The sequence below is a fragment of the Clarias gariepinus genome, chromosome 2 (genome assembly GCF_024256425.1).
Source record: "Clarias gariepinus isolate MV-2021 ecotype Netherlands chromosome 2, CGAR_prim_01v2, whole genome shotgun sequence".
Taxonomy (NCBI): Eukaryota; Metazoa; Chordata; class Actinopteri; order Siluriformes; family Clariidae; genus Clarias; species Clarias gariepinus.
The window spans coordinates 32,090,713-32,111,246 of record NC_071101.1 but is presented as its reverse complement, the minus strand read 5'-3'; the positions used below and the strand labels follow the sequence as shown (position 1 = coordinate 32,111,246).

The following is a 20,534-nucleotide window of genomic DNA, read 5'->3' as shown; positions in this document are numbered from 1 at the left end:
ACACTGGGCATGCCACTCCACCCACAGAGATGTCAATGTCTTCTTTCGAAGCCGTATCGAGGTCAGTGCCGGTAATGGTGATGATTGTTCCTCCCGCTCTGGGACCGCGTCTGGGCTGCACCACCTCGGGCTTGGGGTCCTGCGAATGCAATAATGAGAGTGAAAGCGAGAAGAAAAAAAAAAAAAATTACAGTGTATTGCAACATGTTACACCATTCAGTTTTCTTTTTTAAAACTCAGAGCCACTTGTAATAAGTGGACACATGAAACAGGAGGGTCCAGTCAAAGGGGGTGAAAAAAAAAAATAATTGTCTTTTTCTTTTTCTCAAGGGCAATTGAATATAATCTTACCACTGTTTTGTCGACTGGAGCTACTGGCTTTAGTTTTGCTCTTGTCACCATTTCAGATCATTTGCTGGTCCTCATTTATATTCATCGACACGCATACACTATCCAGCCAGATTTTAAAAAGCAGGTAGCTTCTCTCAAAACGGTAATGCGATTAGGCAAAGAAAAATGAACACTTCCAAAACTAAGCCGATTGTAACATTACAGCCTGCCGTCTAAAAGTAGTCTTCGAGCCTGTGCATCCTGAGAGTGAGGATCAGTTGGGGGCTAATTGAGTGAGCTGTAGCTTAAAAAACTGGCAGTGAAAGACATTAACTCTGTTACCACCTACTCATAACTGTATCATAACTCCCTCGAGTTCTGGTCTCATATCCTCCCCAGGCTGTACTGACACTCAGGCTCTCTCTCTCTCTCTCACACACACACTAACACACAAATGCACACACAAGCACAAACACGCGCATACACACACACACAGTGCTGTCAGCTCTCTGAATAAACAGAGCCCTGTGTAAAGCCCTGTGGGAGGGATAGAACAACGTTAACGCCCTATAATACTGATGCAATAAAATGTGCTAATACACGAAAATTAGCGTCTGCTCCTAACCTGACGGATAAATATTGCACCGTGGGGACAACACACATCATCCTGTAGCCACAGGCTCCCTTTTTTGGGGGAGAAAATGAAATGGACTGCCGTTAACGATACAGTGGTGTGTGTGGAGTATTCTGCAAGGTCAAACCGTGTATAAATATAGAGAAGAGAGAAACTATTATACTTAATTGCTGTTTATTTCTTGTGTCAGGATGTTGATTCATTTTTTTTTTATAACTGCAGCTCAGACAGCAGTACTATAGTGTTTATACTGTATAATAAGAATATGCACAGGGCATTGTGGTCACTCCTAGATGAGTTTAGGAGACTAAATGGTCTAATAAGACTAAATACTATAGAATATACAGTATATACTATATATATATCACAATTAACTGTATATATTATAATACTGTTCAAGTGTTATAATACTGTTTACTTGTCATATGCATGTTAACACAGGGCCAACAGTACAATAAAATGCTTAGGACCTGAAGAGCCAGTCAACTTGTATATGTGTATATGTGAGTATGTGTGTGTATATGTGTATATTTAAGTGTGTGTATACTATATGTGTATATGTGTGTGTGTATGTGAGCACACGGTTTTGTGTGCGGATATATAGTGTATATATATATATATATATATATATATATATATATATATAAGTAAGTGCATGTGTGTATGTGTTAATGCACATGGTGACATACTGTATATTAAACCTACACATGATTTACATTACATTTGTATTGCACAATGTTAATAAATAAATTTTAAGGTGTCCTAGTGAAAAAAAAAAAAAAAACATGAATGATATAACGGGCATCTGTTGTGACATAATCAAAATAAAACACTTCATCCGGTGCTGTTTATCCTTTGTTTGATTCCTTTTTCTCTAACAGGAGCGCTTCGTTCCGTGTCTTCCCCAACATGACCTGATTTACTAAATGATGCATTCTGGGTAAAGTTTGTGACTCACCCTGTAGTTGAAGAAGACTGAGGATTTGCTCTTCTTCTCTCCTTTGACCTCCACCGTCACCAGTCCTTCGCGTGGGCCTCGGTGGCTCACTTGCCCGATTTCACACACAACGCTGCGAAAAAAGAAATGAGAAGCTGAAGATGAAAGTTTTATTTCCTTCATCTTGATCTATAGGTATTTTCTCTGCGGTATGTCCGAAAGTGCCTCATAGGGAAGCAGGCGCATGATGCAACCTGTGCGTCCTGATGCAGCAGTCCAGCACTGAATAATAACTCCTGTTTCACTATACAACTCGCTGAACGAGATTTCCACCTGGAGAGGACTACTGAAGCCTCTGGCTCAAAGCGCTGCGAATTTCTATGCACCACGCTGATGCTGAACCCTGCTAAATAACGCCTGAAGCTCTCTCTCTCTCTCTCTCTCTCTCTCTCTCGCTTGCTCTCTTTGTCACATACAGCCTTCAGGACTTGAGAGGCTTGTTAGCAGTCGAGCGAACACAAAGCCGGACCACCCTCAGACATAAGCAGTGTAAGTGAGCTTAAAAGCTCAGTGTGGGACAGGTTAGGGCCAAAATTACTGCTTTAGCTTTCAATCTTTCAGCTGCCACTTCTATTTCCTCTCAGCTTAAGACTCCAACATTGAATATACAGTCCTGAAAAAAGGTGACCAAGTGAGTTTCATGCAACGTAAGAAGTCATCCAATGCACTTCAGTGACTGTATATAGGACCTGCTTTCCAATAACATCCAGTTTCTTAGAAAGAGAGATATAGATATAGAAGCATTTGTATGAGACAATCATACCTGGTGGAAACTGAGTATTTCTCCTCTTGATGGATGCAGGGAATACCTGCTACAGAGATACTCTTGATATCATCTTTGTGAATGCCCAAGTTAGAACCAGTAATAGTGACTGAAATGCCTCCCTTCAGTGGGCCGTAGCGTGGACTTATCTAGAAGGAATTGAGGACAACCTGGAGCATTAGTACAGTTCAGAAAAAGCTTCAACAACTACAACTATAAACATATGAAATTTTACTATAGTACATATAATAACACAAATATACCTACTGTATGTGTACCATAACATTCCCATGGTAGTCACGACAGGACTTTATAGAGTACCATAATAGGTACCACATAAGGTACAGTACCATGTTAGTACTATGCTATGGACATATTTTAGTGAATACTAATGGGTACCTTTTAAAAGTTTAGCAGGTATCTAATAAGGCTGGTTTGTGCATACTGTAACATATTAGATAAGTTAGTACATACTATTGGTATGGTATAGTACAGGCAGTCCTATATTATTTTATGAAATATTAAGAGTTTCAACATACACTATTGTACTTAATTAATGTGAAATACACCCTAATAGTAAAAATATTACCATTATGGTACATAAACATGTACAGTATAATATAATTTGACAGTAAACTGGTATGTGTTTTATAGTACAGTGCTAAGGTACAGTACATGGTAGAGACATTGGCGGAGTTTAGTGTTACGTTGTCCCTTCAGCAACTTAAAATATGGCACTGCACTGAATAGATACAATTAAAACATCTCCTGTACACACAGTAGATTAGATCTGGGATTTTTGTAATCAGCATCATCATTATGATAACACGTTCCATACTGATTAAAATTTAAACGTGTTCACCTCAGTTCATCAGCCTTTTTTAAGGGAGTTGAAATTGAGTTCGAAACAATAAAGTAGCATTCTTGTAGAAATGTACATATGAGTCCCAAACTATAGGAATGTAATGTCATAAAATGAAATGACTGTAAGAAATACATTTTATTGAATTCTATTACATTTTAAGCGATCTGGTCCTAAGAGTGGCACGGTGGGAGTCGCATTAATGTCACATGAACTGAGCGCTCACAAATTCATTTATTACAAAACCGCAGGATGCAAAGAAGACATTTATTTCTAGGTAGGACGCAGGTTATTTAATATATATATCTTTTACAAGCCTACTGTGTACCTGCTGCTGAGCATTTCCTAATTGTTTTCACTTTAGCACAAAATCAGCTCATTTCTACCCTAAATGTTTTAAGAGTACATGGCTTTTGGCTTTATGGAAAACTTCGCACTATTATCATCTGTTACTGTATATACACTACCAGTCACAAATTGTACACACCCTCTAATTCCACAGAGTTCCCAGATCTTGATTTCTTTTTACTCGGTAAATCAATGTTAAAGCATTCAGAATATGCAATAATCTCCTTTCAACAGTTGATATTGAGATGTGTCTGCTACTTATACTCTGTAAAAGCTTCATAACCCCTCTAATCTGAAGTGCTGTTTGTTAAGTGGTGATTTTTAAGGCTGGTAACTCTAAATGAACTTCCTACTTGGGATGGCCTTCATGAGAGCCAGTCGCATCATGGTGCTTGATGGGTTTTGCAAATGCACTTGACAATATTGTTTTTGCAAGAACTTTTCCAGAACAGCTTGTGTGTTAAAATAAGACATGACTGTTGTTTTTGTTACTTAATTACCTAATGCCATATGTGTTATTTTCATAGTTTTGATATCTCCAATACGGTTCTAAAATGTAGATGAATAAATAGCAACTTAAGTCCAAACTTTTGAGTGGTGTGTCTAAACTTGTGACTGTTACTGTATATACGCATAACAAGCCATGCAGCAGTTGGACTGTGTACAGACATCAGTTACCAAAACACAACACCAACCAAACTCCTCTCTATCCCCTCTTACAGTAAATGTACAGGGGTAGAACCGTGTACCATGATATGTACTATAAGAAGAAAGTACTGTCAAAAACACCATGGTAGTATATACTGTACCATAGCCAAAATACAATCAGACTACCATGGTAAACTTTTTATAGGACCTACACTACAAGTTACTCTTTTGTAATTTTTTGTATGACCATAAAATAAAGGTCTACCAAACACATTACCTTTCTGAACAACACAAAACGAAAAAATCTTGACTTTAAAACATGTTTTAATATTTCTGCCCTGTATGTTATTGATACACATGGTCACAGTAAAACTCACTGCTGAGATGACAGGGTCTGGGCATTCCTGCTCCTCATCGCTGGGACACAGCTTATGAAACACACAGGAGCGGGACCGAGCACACCAAACACAGTTGTACTTAAAGTCTGTGTTCTTGCACAGACTGCAGTCCTCCCGGCCAAGCGAACAGTTATACAGCGTTACTACAGGAGGAAAAACACACCACAGACAACCTCACTCATTATCATGCAACAGATTACTTCCCGGAACAATACGACTAATTACACCCCAAAATAACATACCATTTAGTGTGCTGTCGATCTTCTTCTCTGAGTGCTTGTCTTTAATATGGAACTGGATGCTGGTCTCTTGAGCCTTATCATATGAAAACTGTAAAAAGAAAGAATTCATTCCATGCTATTAAAAAGTCTCATTTATACTGCACTATATAACCACACTCGAGAATTATGTGTAAACACTCTGCTTTTCACAACCTCTTCCTCTCCAATGAGTCAAACTGAGTTGAAGAGAATCGAAGCTCCAGGCCTGTTCTCGTGGTGGGCCGCTACATGCCGCTTTCCTGGCACGCGCACAGATGTAGAAACGCAGAGAGTTGTTTGATGAGAGAGGAGTTGCGAAATAAGTTCTGCTTCAACCAACAGGGGGTGCAGTGATTCAAATTTACTTTTACTACAGTACAATGGAGGAATGTCCTTCACCACCAAGTCTAGATCACTTTCAACAGTTTTCACTTCACTTCAGCTAAGAACAAGTGCAGAATAAGATAAACGCAAAACCACTGGCTCATCTTTAAGGGCACCTTTACAACTAATACTCAGTGAATGAAAAACTGAGGTAAATTGACACCTTTGGTTCATTTGTGCTTTGGTTTGAGTTGTTCTCTTACTGCAAATCATTCAGCAAATCAAATAGTATCTGTCTTAACTACTTCAGATATTAGTCAAAAGTACGAAGATAAAAAAAAAAAACAAATCCAAGCACGTATAAAAACCAAAATTGCCCAAGTATGCAGAATTGAGATAATTATTGAAATTCTTACATGTAAGATCTTTAACTCGGGGTGCACCACAGACACGAGGAGAGGTCTTACGGGGTAAAGGGTAGTTTTAGTACGAAAAACGGGGAAAGGAAAAGATATTTAGGAGAAAAGAAAGAAAGAAGAGTGTGCACGTGCGGGTCCAGGGACGGCACCCAGCTGGCTGGTGGGCACTTGGCTGGCGAGTGATGGAGAGTGGCAGGACATGGGCAGCGGCTCCTGCATGCTCCTCCACATGGCTCTCACATTTGCGTCCACCGGTCCCGCCCAGCTCTTTTTGGGTTGCGGCTGCAGATGTGTATCTAACGATTGCAGCCCCGTTGGTGAGGAGTGAAGATTGGGCGCACACCTGTCAATGCCCTGCCCTCTCATACAGCATGGCCAGTTTTGCTCTCTTGGACTCCCGATTGTTGTGGAAAGACCAGGATTGGAAGCTTACAATTTCCAGGTGATTTCCAAATAATGGCTAATAAATGCCTAAAATGGCTAACCATTGGCTAATATAACATGACTTCCATTGACCTACTTCCTGGTGGCACTTTTCAACCATTCCTCCATCCTGACCCCAATCTCTTTTATACGATTAGTTTTGTTCTTTAGTAGGGTTTTAATATGATGTTTCTAGTTCGTTTAGGTTTAACCTCTTAAGAGACAGGTTTTGGCTTAAAAAGTCCTTAATCCTAACATAATTCATGATGCCATCAATCAGTGCTGGATCCCTGGGTTCTCTGGTTTTGTCAGAGCTGACAGGTAACCTTGTTGGCTGCAATTACCCCAAATGTACTTTAATCATTGTGCTACAGTACATAATACATGTGTATAAAAAGAACAGACCACGATTTAGAAAAAGACGTTTTTGTTATAATGGCGGACGTGGCTCGGAGCCCACTCCAGTTGATCCTGTGAACATTCAGTGTGTGGAACGCATACATCTGTGGAAAGTGTACTGTATACACAATTATTTATGGACACCACTTTTTATTACAGGAACTCAGCTGGGAGTTGGTGACATATCCTAACCTCTCTGCATGCCGTTTCAACAAGTTGGGGCCATTAAAGGAGTTCCTGGGAGGCCAGTCTTTCAGGCATGCATGGTAAGCAAGCGATTATATAGAGGAATAACGGGAGTTTTTACTCTCATAACTGTAGTCTGCTAGTCTGCACAATTATAAAAAATAAAGTCCCTGTTTGACGCCTCCTGTCGTTTCACTGGGAAGTACTTTCTCGAACTATGTGAAAGTTCCCATCAATGCAGGTAATTTAATACAATCGCTCTATGTGTTGTAATATAATGACACCCCATTTCATGAGTTCGTTTGGAACAAAAATTGGAAGCCTTCACGTTTGGCTGATGGACTACATTTGAAGTGGCAAAATGGTAACTTCGACCAATAATAATAATAATTCAAACTTCAGTTTGAGTTAAAAGAATCATAATATATTCAGAGCTCCAGTGGGTCAAACTGAGCAGAGCTGCTGTGACAGAATAATGATATCCCTGGAGTAGAGGAGTGGAGTGACAGCCAGCTAGAATGCTAATGACCAGAACAATCAATCAAAGGTTTACTTCAAGCGTATTACCAACATATACAGGGGCACATACTGATAATGGGTGGATAGGGAGAGGCATTCAATAATTTACCTAAAAGTGCATGTGTGTGTGTGTATGTTTAACTCACCATGTATCCACTGAACGAGAAAAACGGACCCTCTTCAGTTTTCACATCATCTTCAAACTGTTTCATTAGGTCTGTACCGATGGTGAACTCTCTGCCCTGCAACATCAACAATTCCCAGAATTTACTGGATTAATATTGTATGTGGAGCATTGGGAGTGTAAGAGTGTATCTGAAAGTACTGATGAAGGGCAGAGGTTGCTCTAAGATGAAAAATACCAAAAAAAGATTAGATTTGAATGACTGTTTCAGACCTGCTGACCTTTACACAACCGTGCATGTAACAGCTCAGTGCAAAAAATATTCCAGAAGAGCAGCCTTCTCATTTTCTCTCTAATAAAAATGTCAACTAGGCCAACTGACATATGAATCCAGAATTTGTTCAGGTGTTTTGAGCTCTCCACTTAGAAGAGGTTGTGCTGAAATAGCACTCGGGCTTTCTGTCACGGGACATTATTTTAATTTAATTGTGAATGTAAAATAAAATCCTTTACACTTCCATTTAATAGGTTTATAGCCAGTATTAGTTGATATTTATTAGGAATGGCAACAGAACATTTGGCCAATGTTAACCACTGAGAGGTCATTTTTAAGCAACTGTTTGTTCACTTTACTCTCCTGCACTGCAGTCACAGCATCTACACTTCAGGTTGTTTGTGCATGTGTGCATTATGTTTTACATTAGCCTGTGGTTCGGTCTTTTAGCCCCATTAAACACATCTTACTCATTTAAAATAAAGTCTTACACCTCCCATAAGTCTAACGAGGTCTCCGAAATAACATTCCAACTGAAATACTCCGATCATACATCCTGTCACACTACGGGCGATTTGGGAACGCCAATTAACCTAATCTGCCTGACTTTGGACTGGGGGTGAAACCCGGGGTACCCGAAGGAAATCAACCAAGCACGGAAAGAGCGAGCAAACTCCATGCACACACACCGCCCGGCGGGAATCCAACCCCTTAACCCTGGGTGTGAGAAGCCACAGTGCTGCCACAGTGCCGTCTAGCTCAATGTTCAGCAATATAACTGAGATGACTAGGTTAGCCATTAGCAGTTAGCTAAGTTACAGTCGAGGACAGAGCTCTAAATCTCTACCCTACAACACATTTCTGTTGTAAGGGTTATGAAATGGCAACTGCTGGGAGGGGCTGAGCTCCAAGCCGGGAAAGGGTCCTTAACAAATTACCACCTTTTTTTCTGTCATATATTTTATATGAAAAAAAAAAGATATGCAAATCAAAGCAGACAAAAAAAAAGTGGGGAGGATGTGTTTTTCTTAGGGTTTTTTTTCTTTTGTTGCATGTACATACCCTAGGGACCCATGTGAATAGAACACATAACAGGTCCCCTATGTACTGTATTTGTGCTCACTGCACAGAAGGTTTTCTGAACAGAATGATGCAGAGGTTAAAATATTTGATTTCAATCAAATTCAGTTATAAGCCCTCAAAATAAATAAATAAATAAGTATAATTGGAAAGTGAGGCTTATGGGGCAAAAATGTTAACACTTCAAACTCAGAATGAAACATGCTGTAAAAATACATATATATATAAAACATGTATATATTTTCTGATTGTAAATTCTGAAATGCCTTTCTGTGCACTATGTTTGTAAAGAGTACATATTTGTCAGCTTGAATCAGTCTGTCCATTCTCCTGTGCCCTCTCTTATCACCAAGGTGTTTCCTGCAGACCTGATGCTGAATGATTCTAAATGACATCTCACTGTCCATGTGTATAAGCTCTAAAGACTGCTTTGAGTGAAACCCTCTAAAACTGCCTAGTCCGAGAGCAGCAACCAGCTCAAGGTCAAACTGACACGGTCACTTTTTTCTTATCATTCTGAAAAGTCTATTGTAAATATTTTAAAATTGAAGCGATGAATCTGGACCTGCAGGATTTCATGCATTGTGCTCCTTCCACATGATTGGGTGATTAGATAATGGCTTGAATGTGCAGGGGAACACTATAGAAGTTTATGCTTAAAGTGGGAAATGGTGTAAAGGCTTTTGTGACATTCGAGATGAAATCATAGCTCACCCTGTAGGGCTCCAGGTTAACTCCTTCGAAACTGATGCGGGTCTTATACCCCACTGGGATGAGGATGGGATCTGGGTTTTCAAACCGTGGACATTTCTTAATCTAAAAAACACATATACGCCTTAATTTAGCAAAAAATTAAAAAAAATTCACAGTGCTGTAAAAAAAATATATATTCTTGATTCCTGATATACCCCTTCCTGATTTTTTTGGCCTATTTGTCACTCTTACAGTTAATGATTGAGATCATCGAACAAATTTGAATATTACTGAAAGATAACCTGAGCAAATACAAAATAGCTTTAAAAAAAATTACTTGTCAACACTGAAGTGTTTTCGAGCATGAACAGTCTTTTCAAGGTCATGCCACAGCATCTCCATGGGATTTAAGTTTGACTTTGACTATGGCACTCTAAACCATAATTTTGTATTTTTTGAGCCATTTAGAGGTCGAGTTGCTGGTTCATCGGATTGTCCGACTGCATAATCCATTTATCAATTATAGCAAGTCGTCCTGGTCCTGAAGCTGCCCTCAGTCCATCACACTACAAAAACTATGTTTTTTTTTGTTTGTTTTTTTATAAAATGCTGTGTTAGTTTTAGAACTCAAAGAACAGAACACACACCTTCTAAAAGGTTCACAGAATATCTGCCCAGAACTCTTGGGCATAATTATGATCTTTCCTGGTAAAAGTGAGATGAGCCTTTGTGTTCTTTTCGGCCAGCAGTGACTTCTGCCCTGGATGCCCTTTTTGTCCATTTTCCTTCTTATTGCAGACAAGTGAGGCCTGCAGTTCTTTAAAAGTTGTTCTGGGTTTTTTTATGAGCTCCTGGATGAGTCATTATTGTGCTCTTGGAGTCATTTTTGTAGGCCGGCCACTGCTGGGAAGGTTCACCGCTGTTCCAAGTTTTCTTTGTTTTTGTAGATAATGGCTCTAACCGTGGTTCACTGGAGTCCCAACGCTTTAGAAATGGCTGGAAAACTATTTCCAGACTGCTACATGTCAATTAATTTGTTTCTCATATTTTTATTAAAGTAGGTTCTATTTAAGTGATTTCTTGATTAAATCATTAAAAAATTGCATTGTGTATTGACTTGGGTTATCCTTGTTTAATATAATTTTTTGTGATGATCTGAATCATTCAAGTGTAAAAAAAAGAACAATAAAAAAAAATCGCAAATACTTTTTTACGGCACTGTATAATGTACAACTTCCAGTCTGTTTATCCCCTACAGTATGTATGCAAATACAATATGCAAATAAGTAATGTATTTTCCTTTAAGATTCAGGAGCAAGTCAGAAGTGACATTCTAACATTTAAAACCATATCCTGGCTCTGCAACATAATCTGTTCATTTAACACACAGCAATAAATCTCTGAAAGCCAACAATTACTATGTGCAGACAAACGAGTAAATGAGGTTTATTGGTTTTTCACACCTGTCTGTGTTTGATAATATTAGGCCCCGTTTCGGCATCATTCATATCCGAGCACGTGTGATCGGCGGTATTCCACTGACACGCCCACGGTCTGCTCACACACGCTATACACCTATGAATAAGGCACAGAACAGAGAATAAAACACACACACACACACACACACAGAAACTCTGAAGCAAAACGGAAAGAGAAGCATTAACACAGACTCCAGCGTTCCATAATTACATTTTTTTTTTCCAGCAGTGTGTAAATTTCGAGGACAACACATATCTTTTCAATTCCTAGGAAACAAAAGTCATTCATCAGACACAAGTCTGTGAACGCTTGGAAAAAAAAAAAAAGAAAAAACAGTAAAAGTATAAGAAAATAACCCAAGAGATTGACTTTTGCTTTTGATAAATGAATAGGAAACTAAAGCAATTTCCTGTTCTTGGTATGGAGGTGGAAAGAAAAAGAAAAAGAGGAAAGGAACAGAAAATCCAACTCAAGGTCTCTATGGTGGCAAATTCAATTCCGGCATCACTCGTGCATCACGATTTATGAGTAAAAGCTAGTCTCATTGGTGTGGACGCTCGTTTTCATTACGCACACGTGCATTTTCGGAGCTCAGCGTCAGCACAAAACACTGACACACTCGCTGACACAGGGAGAAGAGAGAGGAAGCCACTCACGGAGTATTTTCCGCTTTGCGCACCGCTGCTGCACAGTCGTAGAACTCGTAGTCGCGGGACGCCACCTCCACGCTGTCGTTCACGAAGATCCTCACCGGCACTGCTACCGAATCTCCACAGCGAAACAGAGAGGACAGAAATCTCAGTTAGGGAAAGTTAGGGAACATTCTCATATATCGACATGACTACACCGCACATAAATCTGCATTATGTTTTGCAATCCCACTTGTGTCTATCTGCATTGGAAAAATGATAGCTTATTAAGAAATACATATCTTATTAAAACACAACAATGTATTTGCAGATAGTTTTGCTTCTTTTTAGGACGCAAAATGATCTACCAAAAGAATAAACTCATTTTAAGGATAAAATTAAGTCTAAAAATTGTCTTGTAGGCCTTATATTTATTATCTAACATTTTAGTCAATTATAAAGGTAACCTTTATTAAACAAGTCATTTCAATATAAAAATTTCTTTAATTCCTTTATTAAATTTAACCTCCTGAGACCTCAACCGTGTGTACCGGGTAATTTCTCCTCACTATTTCTTTTCATTAGCACCTGATAACAATGAACTTCTATGAATAACTATGAACTATTGTCTTTACATAAAACAAAAGAAGTTTGTCAAAAGAACTAATGGACCTCTTATGAGGATCGTACAAGGATATATAGACAATCTATGTGAGAGTAAATGTCATGTCACTCCTACGAGCTGCAAGAGTTTTGCAAAATTTCTGCAAAATGAGATAAGCACCATTTTTGTACTTTCCCTCAATCTTGCAAATTCTATTTCTCAGACACACAAAGTTGTCAACCTTTTTTTAATTTATTATTATTTTTTTTTATGGAAATTACGATATATATATATACTGTAAATGCTTTAGATATACTTTTAGAAACTTTAAAATTTCTTTGCCAAAATGCAACAGTGAACAACCACAGTTCATTGCAAACCACTCAACACTCATAAAGAGCCATTCACATCGATTCTTTCTGTCACATGACCAGAAAAGCAGCTAGGCACAATAGCAACTCCTGTGCATAAACCAAAAGCAGCAGTGGAACTCACACGAACCACAATTTTACACAATTTAGCCATAACATTTATTACTTGGAAAATGTGCGTAAACAAAAGCACTGTGGAAGCTCTGCTCTAGATTTTTTTTTTCCTTTTCGTACACACTTTCCTAGTACTGGCACTTCCTGAGCTGTTTACATTCCTGCAGAGACGCCACTGTCAATTATCAAGTGACCTGACATGACCCCACAACTCACGTATTCACATGAATTACCTGTGTGGAGCAGCAACAGAACAAAACAAAAAAACATTATTTCCATAAGCCTGCATTATACACACAGACAGGCATGTGTGTGTGTGTGTGTGTGTATATATATATATATATATATATATATATATATATATATATATATATATATATATAAACCCTTTTTTTCTTATGTGCGTGTGTTTTTCTCAAGGCTGCATTGTAGAGTTATTGGAAAACACGGCAGACACATCAATACAATTTTGAGATTAGGTGTGAACTACACGCAGGTGCAGGGCATCCAAAAAACTCTATTAAATCATGCATGTAACTTCATTCTCAATACAAGAAACCTTCCCAGCGTTTTATATATGGACTGACAGGGTAGACTTGCAACCTCGAAATTTTTTCAGCTCGCTATGAGTAAATGCTGATTTAATTACAGGTATTTTGTATCACAAAGCTTTTTGTTTTCACCGGGGGCTTTAAATACTGCATTACGGTTTGCTAGCTTTCCAGACCTGCCTACCCTGAGTCGTATGTACAGTAATTGATGTTCACAATCTGTACAATGGACTACCAGTTTGTACCGTTACTGTCTGAGGAACATAGTCAAATTGATTCCATTGGATGTTAAGAAAACTACAAGATATCTTGGGAAAAAAAAACTTTAAATTTACAAGAGGCGTTCAAGTCAAACTGGGACTCTGCTACAAAAGTAGACACTACCTTTATATCTTTATGTAATCCCCTGTTAGTCCAATTTTTCACCATTATAGTAGAAAGGCTTCTCAGTACGCTGGAGTCATGATCGGCCTGCCTGCTTCACGTCTGGAACGCTGGTCAGGACTGTATGTGGGAGGTGGCAATAACTCCCAGCCGAGTTCCTGTAATGTGCAAATTGTGTATGCAAATAATTGTGTGTACAGTTCCCACAGACAGATGCATCTCTTCTGCAAGCTGGCGACAAGATATCTGTTCTGTCTCTTCTTTTTTAAGTATCAGGTATTCTACTCGCTGAATGTTCGTAAAAAAAAAAAAATTATATATAAAAATGAATAAATAAATCTGCAATGAGCGCTGAGCCACCTATCATCATTTATAAGTCTCGGTTTGACTTGAACGCCCCTCATATTGGTCAAAACACTTCTGGATTGACTGGCAATCGTACAACACAGAAGTCAGTTGCATTAAAATGTTTTTTTTTTAAAAACAGCCCTGGCCAGGCTGACAATGCATGGACTGTTTTCTTTTTAATGCCGTCTGGAAATGAGAAAATAAGCAGATTAAGCAATGATCGATTCACCCAAACCAGGAACTGAAGAAAGCAGCACTACAGGTTTATGCTGCTGTGTAATAGAGAAAATAGATCTTTATATAACAAAATCATGGTTTAACTGGATAGAAATGAAAGTAGAATAAAATGAGCCATTTAACCTTAATTTGTAAGCAGATTTTGCATCGTGGTATAACCACTACGCAAAGCCCATAATACATCCAGCAAAAATAATTTTAAAGAACAGCTTATTAACGTCGAAATCTTACAGTGTCAAACAATACATCTCAAGCCAATCAGATTGCTGAAGGACACATGACTGACAGGTCCATAACAGAGCTAATGTGTTGATTAAAAATGTTACATTTTTAAACACAGCGCTAAAATACAAAGTAAAGTGTGTATACTGTTATATTGTACAGTATATATTATTTTGTTCAGTTTAAAATGCAATGGATGAATCGCTACATCTGTAATTGGCTGCGTTTCAACGCGCTTGACAACGTCAGGAGAGACACAATCAATCACGCACACACGATGGGCGTCGAATGTTCCCTGATTTATTCACAGAATAAAGAAAGCATATAGGACCTCTGGCCGACGCCCGAAGGAAACAAAGGGTAAAGAGTGGTCTAATCACTGACCACCATGTACGCTACATGAGGGGTGCATGAGCTGTCCATGCACACCTTCGTCATCAAGCACAGACCAGCCGTATGATCCACACACCCACACGCTGCAGAGTATTGCCATATAAGACATGAAGCAGGCTGAACGAAATTCAAGTAGACAAATGCAAAGAATGGGAGCAGTAAAAGTATTTAAAAAATCTAACAGTATGTAAAGTGAAAAACCTTTCATGCCTGCAAACAGTACTTTCACTCCATCAAACTCTTTCTCTCTTATGCTCCTTCAACTTCACAGTGTGACTAATGTACCACAAAACCAAAGTTAAATTTATCTAAAGTCTAAAGCCTAATTTTGATTTATACTATGTACCAAAGAAATATTCCCTTGTATGCAAGATCCGTATAAGAAGGCAGGTCTGTGCTTCACAATTACAGTTCAAATATTCTTAATCTAACTGGAATGGAAATTCTGATTCTAAAGCATTACTCTATATACTTGAATCACATTTTTAAATGGTTCGTGGTGGTGACCAGACAGGTTTAAATCCGCAATTCAATCTGGCAACCCTGGGTTTGACTTGATTATCACTAGCAGTTGATGGAACACGTGTAATTGTGATTTATACCGGTCTTAATTGGGTTGACGTTAAGAAATCCTGACACAACCGTGGCAATGTGTGTAAATCTTTAATATTACTAAATTCGATTAAATGTCAACTTAAATTTATGTTGGAGACAGCGTCCCTTTGCATTAAAAAGCTTCACAAAGCTCCGTGGGTCCTGTTCCACTTTATATGTGGACATACTATACTGTACGTACAAGTTGTAAGGAATTGCATGATTGAAAATTGCTTTACGACTAGCACGATGATCTGGGGTATGGGGTGGATAGTTTAGTGGTGGATAGGAGTGGTACCCGCTGTACCTTGCTGTGGAGGAGTAGGAGGAAGCCGGTTAGGAGGCGGCAGGCTGCATCTGACCATGGAGTCCACCATGGTAGCTTTACTACTGGATGACCCGATCGTGCAGTGAATCTTGTCGAAGTCTCTGATGCTTGGCAGCGATGGAATGTTGATCTCAACCTAATGTGGGACAAGTTTAGAAATTGATGAGATTGCCAGTACATTTGAGGAGCTCCACTACAAGAAGTAATGCATTGAGTACTTTGGTTTTGTAGAGGATGCAACGGCAAATGTGAATACAGATGCTGTTTCAGAAGGGAAAATCAATGGACATTTATTTCACACAGGAGTGTAGTGTCAACATGAATAAATAAAAGATTCATTCATCTGAAGTAACTGCTTAATCCAGGTTACGGTTGTAGGGAACACTAGGCTTAAGTTGAGTCAATTCATCCTGCACACCATGCACACATTCAGATAAATACCTAGGGGTAATTTGCTATTTAAAAAAAAAAAAAAAAAAAAAACCTTCTGTGCTTTTTTTTTGGACAGTGGCAAGAAAACAAGAGAACCCACACACATACGAAACAAGAAGAGCATGTAAAAGCCTTGAGTAGACAGTAAACCAGGTTCACGATCTTACCATATAGATTCAATTCGCAGAGGCATTCAGTGCGAGGTCTTTAAATGTCATGTGTCTCCATTCAAGCACATAATTGTTAAATCTAAATCCCACCTGCTATAAAAAGGCCGATTAATGAACTTCAGTGCACATATATTATTTGGTATGGATGCAGCAACTCATTAATCAGGTTTTTAAGATACTCATACTGAGCACAAAACTGATTGGGTGCGCAAGGAATAAGAGTGCGGCAGATACTGCTTCATTTTAGCATGGAATTTACGTTTCATCCATTTCTCAAATGCAGATTGTTTAAATTAAAAGTAACCTATGTGGTATTAAGTATAATTAATATAATAGAATAAATAAAGTCTTGCCTTGTACATACATAATGAGAGGAAACAAAAATGCGTCTTACTAATCCATGTAATTAAGGTGACTAGAATATAGCAGCAAATGTAATGCAAGTCACAAGATGAAATCCTCCATCTAAGCTTATTTCCATTTAACCAAACTGCAATTGTACAAAATCATAAAAACCTTGTAACAAAGTAAAAACAATAAGTACAAAGGAAATATAATACTGATTGCTCGGCTAACTCAGATAAGAACGCTGCATTAGCACGCATTACATCCATCCTGTACATTCACCATATGGTTTTATTGTGCGGTGGCCTCGCAGTCACGGTGGATCAGCCCTCTCAGCGTTTACAATTGTTCGAGAAAGGAAGTTTAAAAATAAGTGCGGTAATTACGTCTCCGACACCTGCGCAGTTACCTGCTGGGATCTCTTGCAGCTGAGGTTGGGAGGATGGAAGGAAACGATTTTCACGCACTGCTGTCTGGGGCTCCAGAGCCACCCGTTCTTCTCTTCAGCTCGACTGCACTCCGACCTCCTGGTACACCTACAGAACAGGCGTGAGGACACACACGTCTCAATCTGCCCGCCAAGTCACCATGGAAGTATATGGGTACCACATACTCACTAGGTTGTGTATGTGACAGTCAGCGCTTTTTGTATTATCAGTAATCATCCAATTATCTGAAAGGTTACCATGGTGACACCTTAGCTGACAACATACTGTACAGTATAGAGTATGATATGATCTTTACATTTAGGTCCTGATCTAAGATCAGATCCACATTATCCGTGACAAGTGTCTATGCTTTCCACCTGGCTATTTTGCCAATAGATGTTTGGGCAGCATGAAAGTTTTTTTGCATTAGACTTGACATTTAATCATTTCCACAGCTGATCAATAATAATCACCTGCCCTCCAGGACACACCAGCCACAGTATGGGTCTTTCTGAGCCACGCAGGACTTGCAGTCAGTCTTCTGGTGGCATGATTGGACTGGAACTTTAGTGATCTATATACCCAGCAAGAAAGAGTAAAAAAAAAAAAAAAGAACAAGAAATACAAAAAACATTATTTTGAGCTAAGCTTCTTTTTTTCTTTTTTTTTCTTGCTATCATTATAAAAACATTGTACCTGCCACATTAGCCGGGAGTGTACATTTAAAAAAAGACATTAGAGCACATTTATGCAACATCAAACATTATCCACGGGGCGAGGAAATGAACTCCTTGCCAAACACAAACAGACTTAATGCCTTGATAAATGACTTCAGCGCAGGCACCTTTTTCTCCGTAGTGATGTATATGTGACTCTGGGTCTTGTCGAAGAAAAGATTCTTATTCACACGCTCGCCCATGGTGTCCCCAGGAACCCTGTTGTACACCTCTGGTTTGTTTGACAAATGAACCTGCGTGGTTGGAAAACAATAGACATGGAGCAGGTCGCAATTATACAGTGCAGCATGGGACAAGAGAAATCCGTCAAGCTGTAGGCGAAACCCACACAGAGCGCCTCTCGTATTTGAGACACACCTGACACAATGTCATCCCTAAACGAATAGCCGGTTAATGACCAGGAATGCCAAAAATAGCCTCCTGTACTCCTCATTCTCGTGAGTCGTGAGTCTATCAGTAAGACACCGCGTTTTTCAATATAGCCTTCTCTGTCCTGTTTAAGCTGACAGAGTTCCAACCCTAATGAAGAATCCATGTAGGAGGCTTCTCCACATTACTGAAAGCAGCAGCTGAATGTGAAGACTGACTCATGATCTAAAAACAATTCTCATCCGTCTCTAGTCACGGTGCGTCTCAGGGAAGGGGACATGTAATAAAAGTCAATATCTTTTATCTTTTATATCCAAGACAACCTGAAGGTGCCTCATATGCACCATTTCAGATTTCTGGCATTGCACAATTATTGGATAATATTTCCTGTTCCGTGAAAGCAGACGATTTTGGCAGACAATTATTTCAAGTTCGAAAATTTCTGCGCTATATATAAAAACAGCCTCCTTTTTTGTATTCAATCCTACAATGTTTTTTTTTTTCCATTACATAAGTTCCTAAATTCTCCTTATATCTGGCATTGGTAAATGCTTTAAGCGGTGTTGTCGCTTTGCTTTCCATTTTTACTTCTTATATAACCAGTTTAACTTCCACTCACATTCAAACCCACAACATGCGTTCTAGCCAAGCATCAACTCCAAGAGTATCGTCTATAGAAACTTTCTTGTTTTCCCGCTTCAGCTCTTTAACACCTACCTTCAATACCTCTCCCATGGCATTCCCAACAAAGGCAATAGTGTGATCGTTTTCCACAGCGATGGCTACGGCAGTCAGGTGACCTCGAGCCTGTTTGGTGAAGAACGGCTCTGCTTGCAGGGCGAACTCGGGCTTGCTGGCCAGTGGAGAGCGGAGGAACTCAGCTCCACACCTGTTTTGGTCCACAATTTCCCTCTACAGTGGAGAAAAATGTAACATTTATTCCAAAGAAACCTCTAATAAATCTGATAAAGACATTAAGACAGGACAGAGGTTATAGTGCTGCATTATAATTGTTATAGAATTCAATATTCATATCCCAGGGAACACAGGGTACACCTTGGATGGGGTGCCGATGAATCACAGAATGCAATCACACACACAGTCATACACTACGGGCAATTTGCAAACACCAATTAGCCTACACAGTGTGTATTTGGACTTGTGGAGGAAACCAGAGTAATTGGAGAGAAATTCAGACACAATTCAAACACATAACTCTACAGTAGCACCGTCAGTGTAGTCTATGAATTTTGGCTCTGACGGTTGCTCAACCTCAGCGCCATCACTCAAGAGATGTGCATAGGATTGTTTTTATTCCTATTCCCTGGGGTTATTATTTTTTGTTTGAACCTGCATGCAATTTTTCCATTTTCAAGTCAAATTGAAAATAGCGTCTTCTATTTCTCAAAACAGTGGAAACAAATTATCAGCCTAAACCACTGTGACTTAGACCAGGAAGTTACTAAGATTAATGAGCACAGTATTTATTTGCTGTTCACATTTGAAAAAACTTGCATGGTTCCCCATGAAACCTTACACTCATGATACATTTGGTGTGTTCGGTAGGATCCCAGTCCTGAAGTTTACGTGTTGTCTAAAACCAGATACCCTGTAAACCCTTCTAGGGACTTTTTTTCAGACGAAATCTGTACACAAGTAATATTATCCATCATGTATTAATTTCTATGCTTTTATATCACTGATCCTTACATAGGTGTTACTATATATACCTCTTACACCTGACATCACAATGTCTGTTTGCATTGATCAGGGCCACTTCTGGACAGTAAAAGGGACGTTACCGGATGCCGGTGCCAAAACGCACATACTGTACAAAACCAGTCACAGTAGCACTTTCAGCAAGAAAATGTTAAGTCATCTTAAACAACACTTTGTCTCCTAAGTAACTGCTGCTAGATTGGCCCGAATTAAACCATCAGTGTTGTGTTTCACGGCTTACGCAATCTACAAGGTTATAACTAGCTTCTAATGCAAGGCTGAATCCCAAATTCCTCTCAAACCCCTCAACAAGGGAACTACTTGGTGTGTGGAACAAGGGATCCTACATCCTACAAAGTGACTAGGCTTTCCGTTTTAAGCGATTTGGTATTCAACCCC

At 39.1% G+C, this 20,534-nt stretch overlaps 1 protein-coding gene across 1 annotated transcript in view; it reads right to left on the bottom strand.

Annotated features, from left to right (window-relative positions):
• Positions 1-20,534, bottom strand: part of plxnb2b (plexin b2b) — a 142,525-nt gene that overhangs the window by 24,851 nt on the left and 97,140 nt on the right. Inside the window, exons 5-18 of the mRNA XM_053484398.1 lie at positions 19,134-19,328; positions 18,155-18,280; positions 17,784-17,884; positions 17,292-17,418; positions 15,915-16,071; positions 11,817-11,928; positions 11,145-11,256; positions 9,703-9,804; positions 7,657-7,752; positions 5,223-5,310; positions 4,960-5,123; positions 2,725-2,873; positions 1,923-2,034; positions 3-139 (exon numbers count right to left, since the gene is read on the bottom strand). Of these exons, the coding sequence (XP_053340373.1) occupies positions 3-139; positions 1,923-2,034; positions 2,725-2,873; positions 4,960-5,123; positions 5,223-5,310; positions 7,657-7,752; positions 9,703-9,804; positions 11,145-11,256; positions 11,817-11,928; positions 15,915-16,071; positions 17,292-17,418; positions 17,784-17,884; positions 18,155-18,280; positions 19,134-19,328 (1,778 nt within the window). The remainder of the gene's footprint in view (positions 1-2; positions 140-1,922; positions 2,035-2,724; positions 2,874-4,959; positions 5,124-5,222; positions 5,311-7,656; positions 7,753-9,702; positions 9,805-11,144; positions 11,257-11,816; positions 11,929-15,914; positions 16,072-17,291; positions 17,419-17,783; positions 17,885-18,154; positions 18,281-19,133; positions 19,329-20,534) is intronic.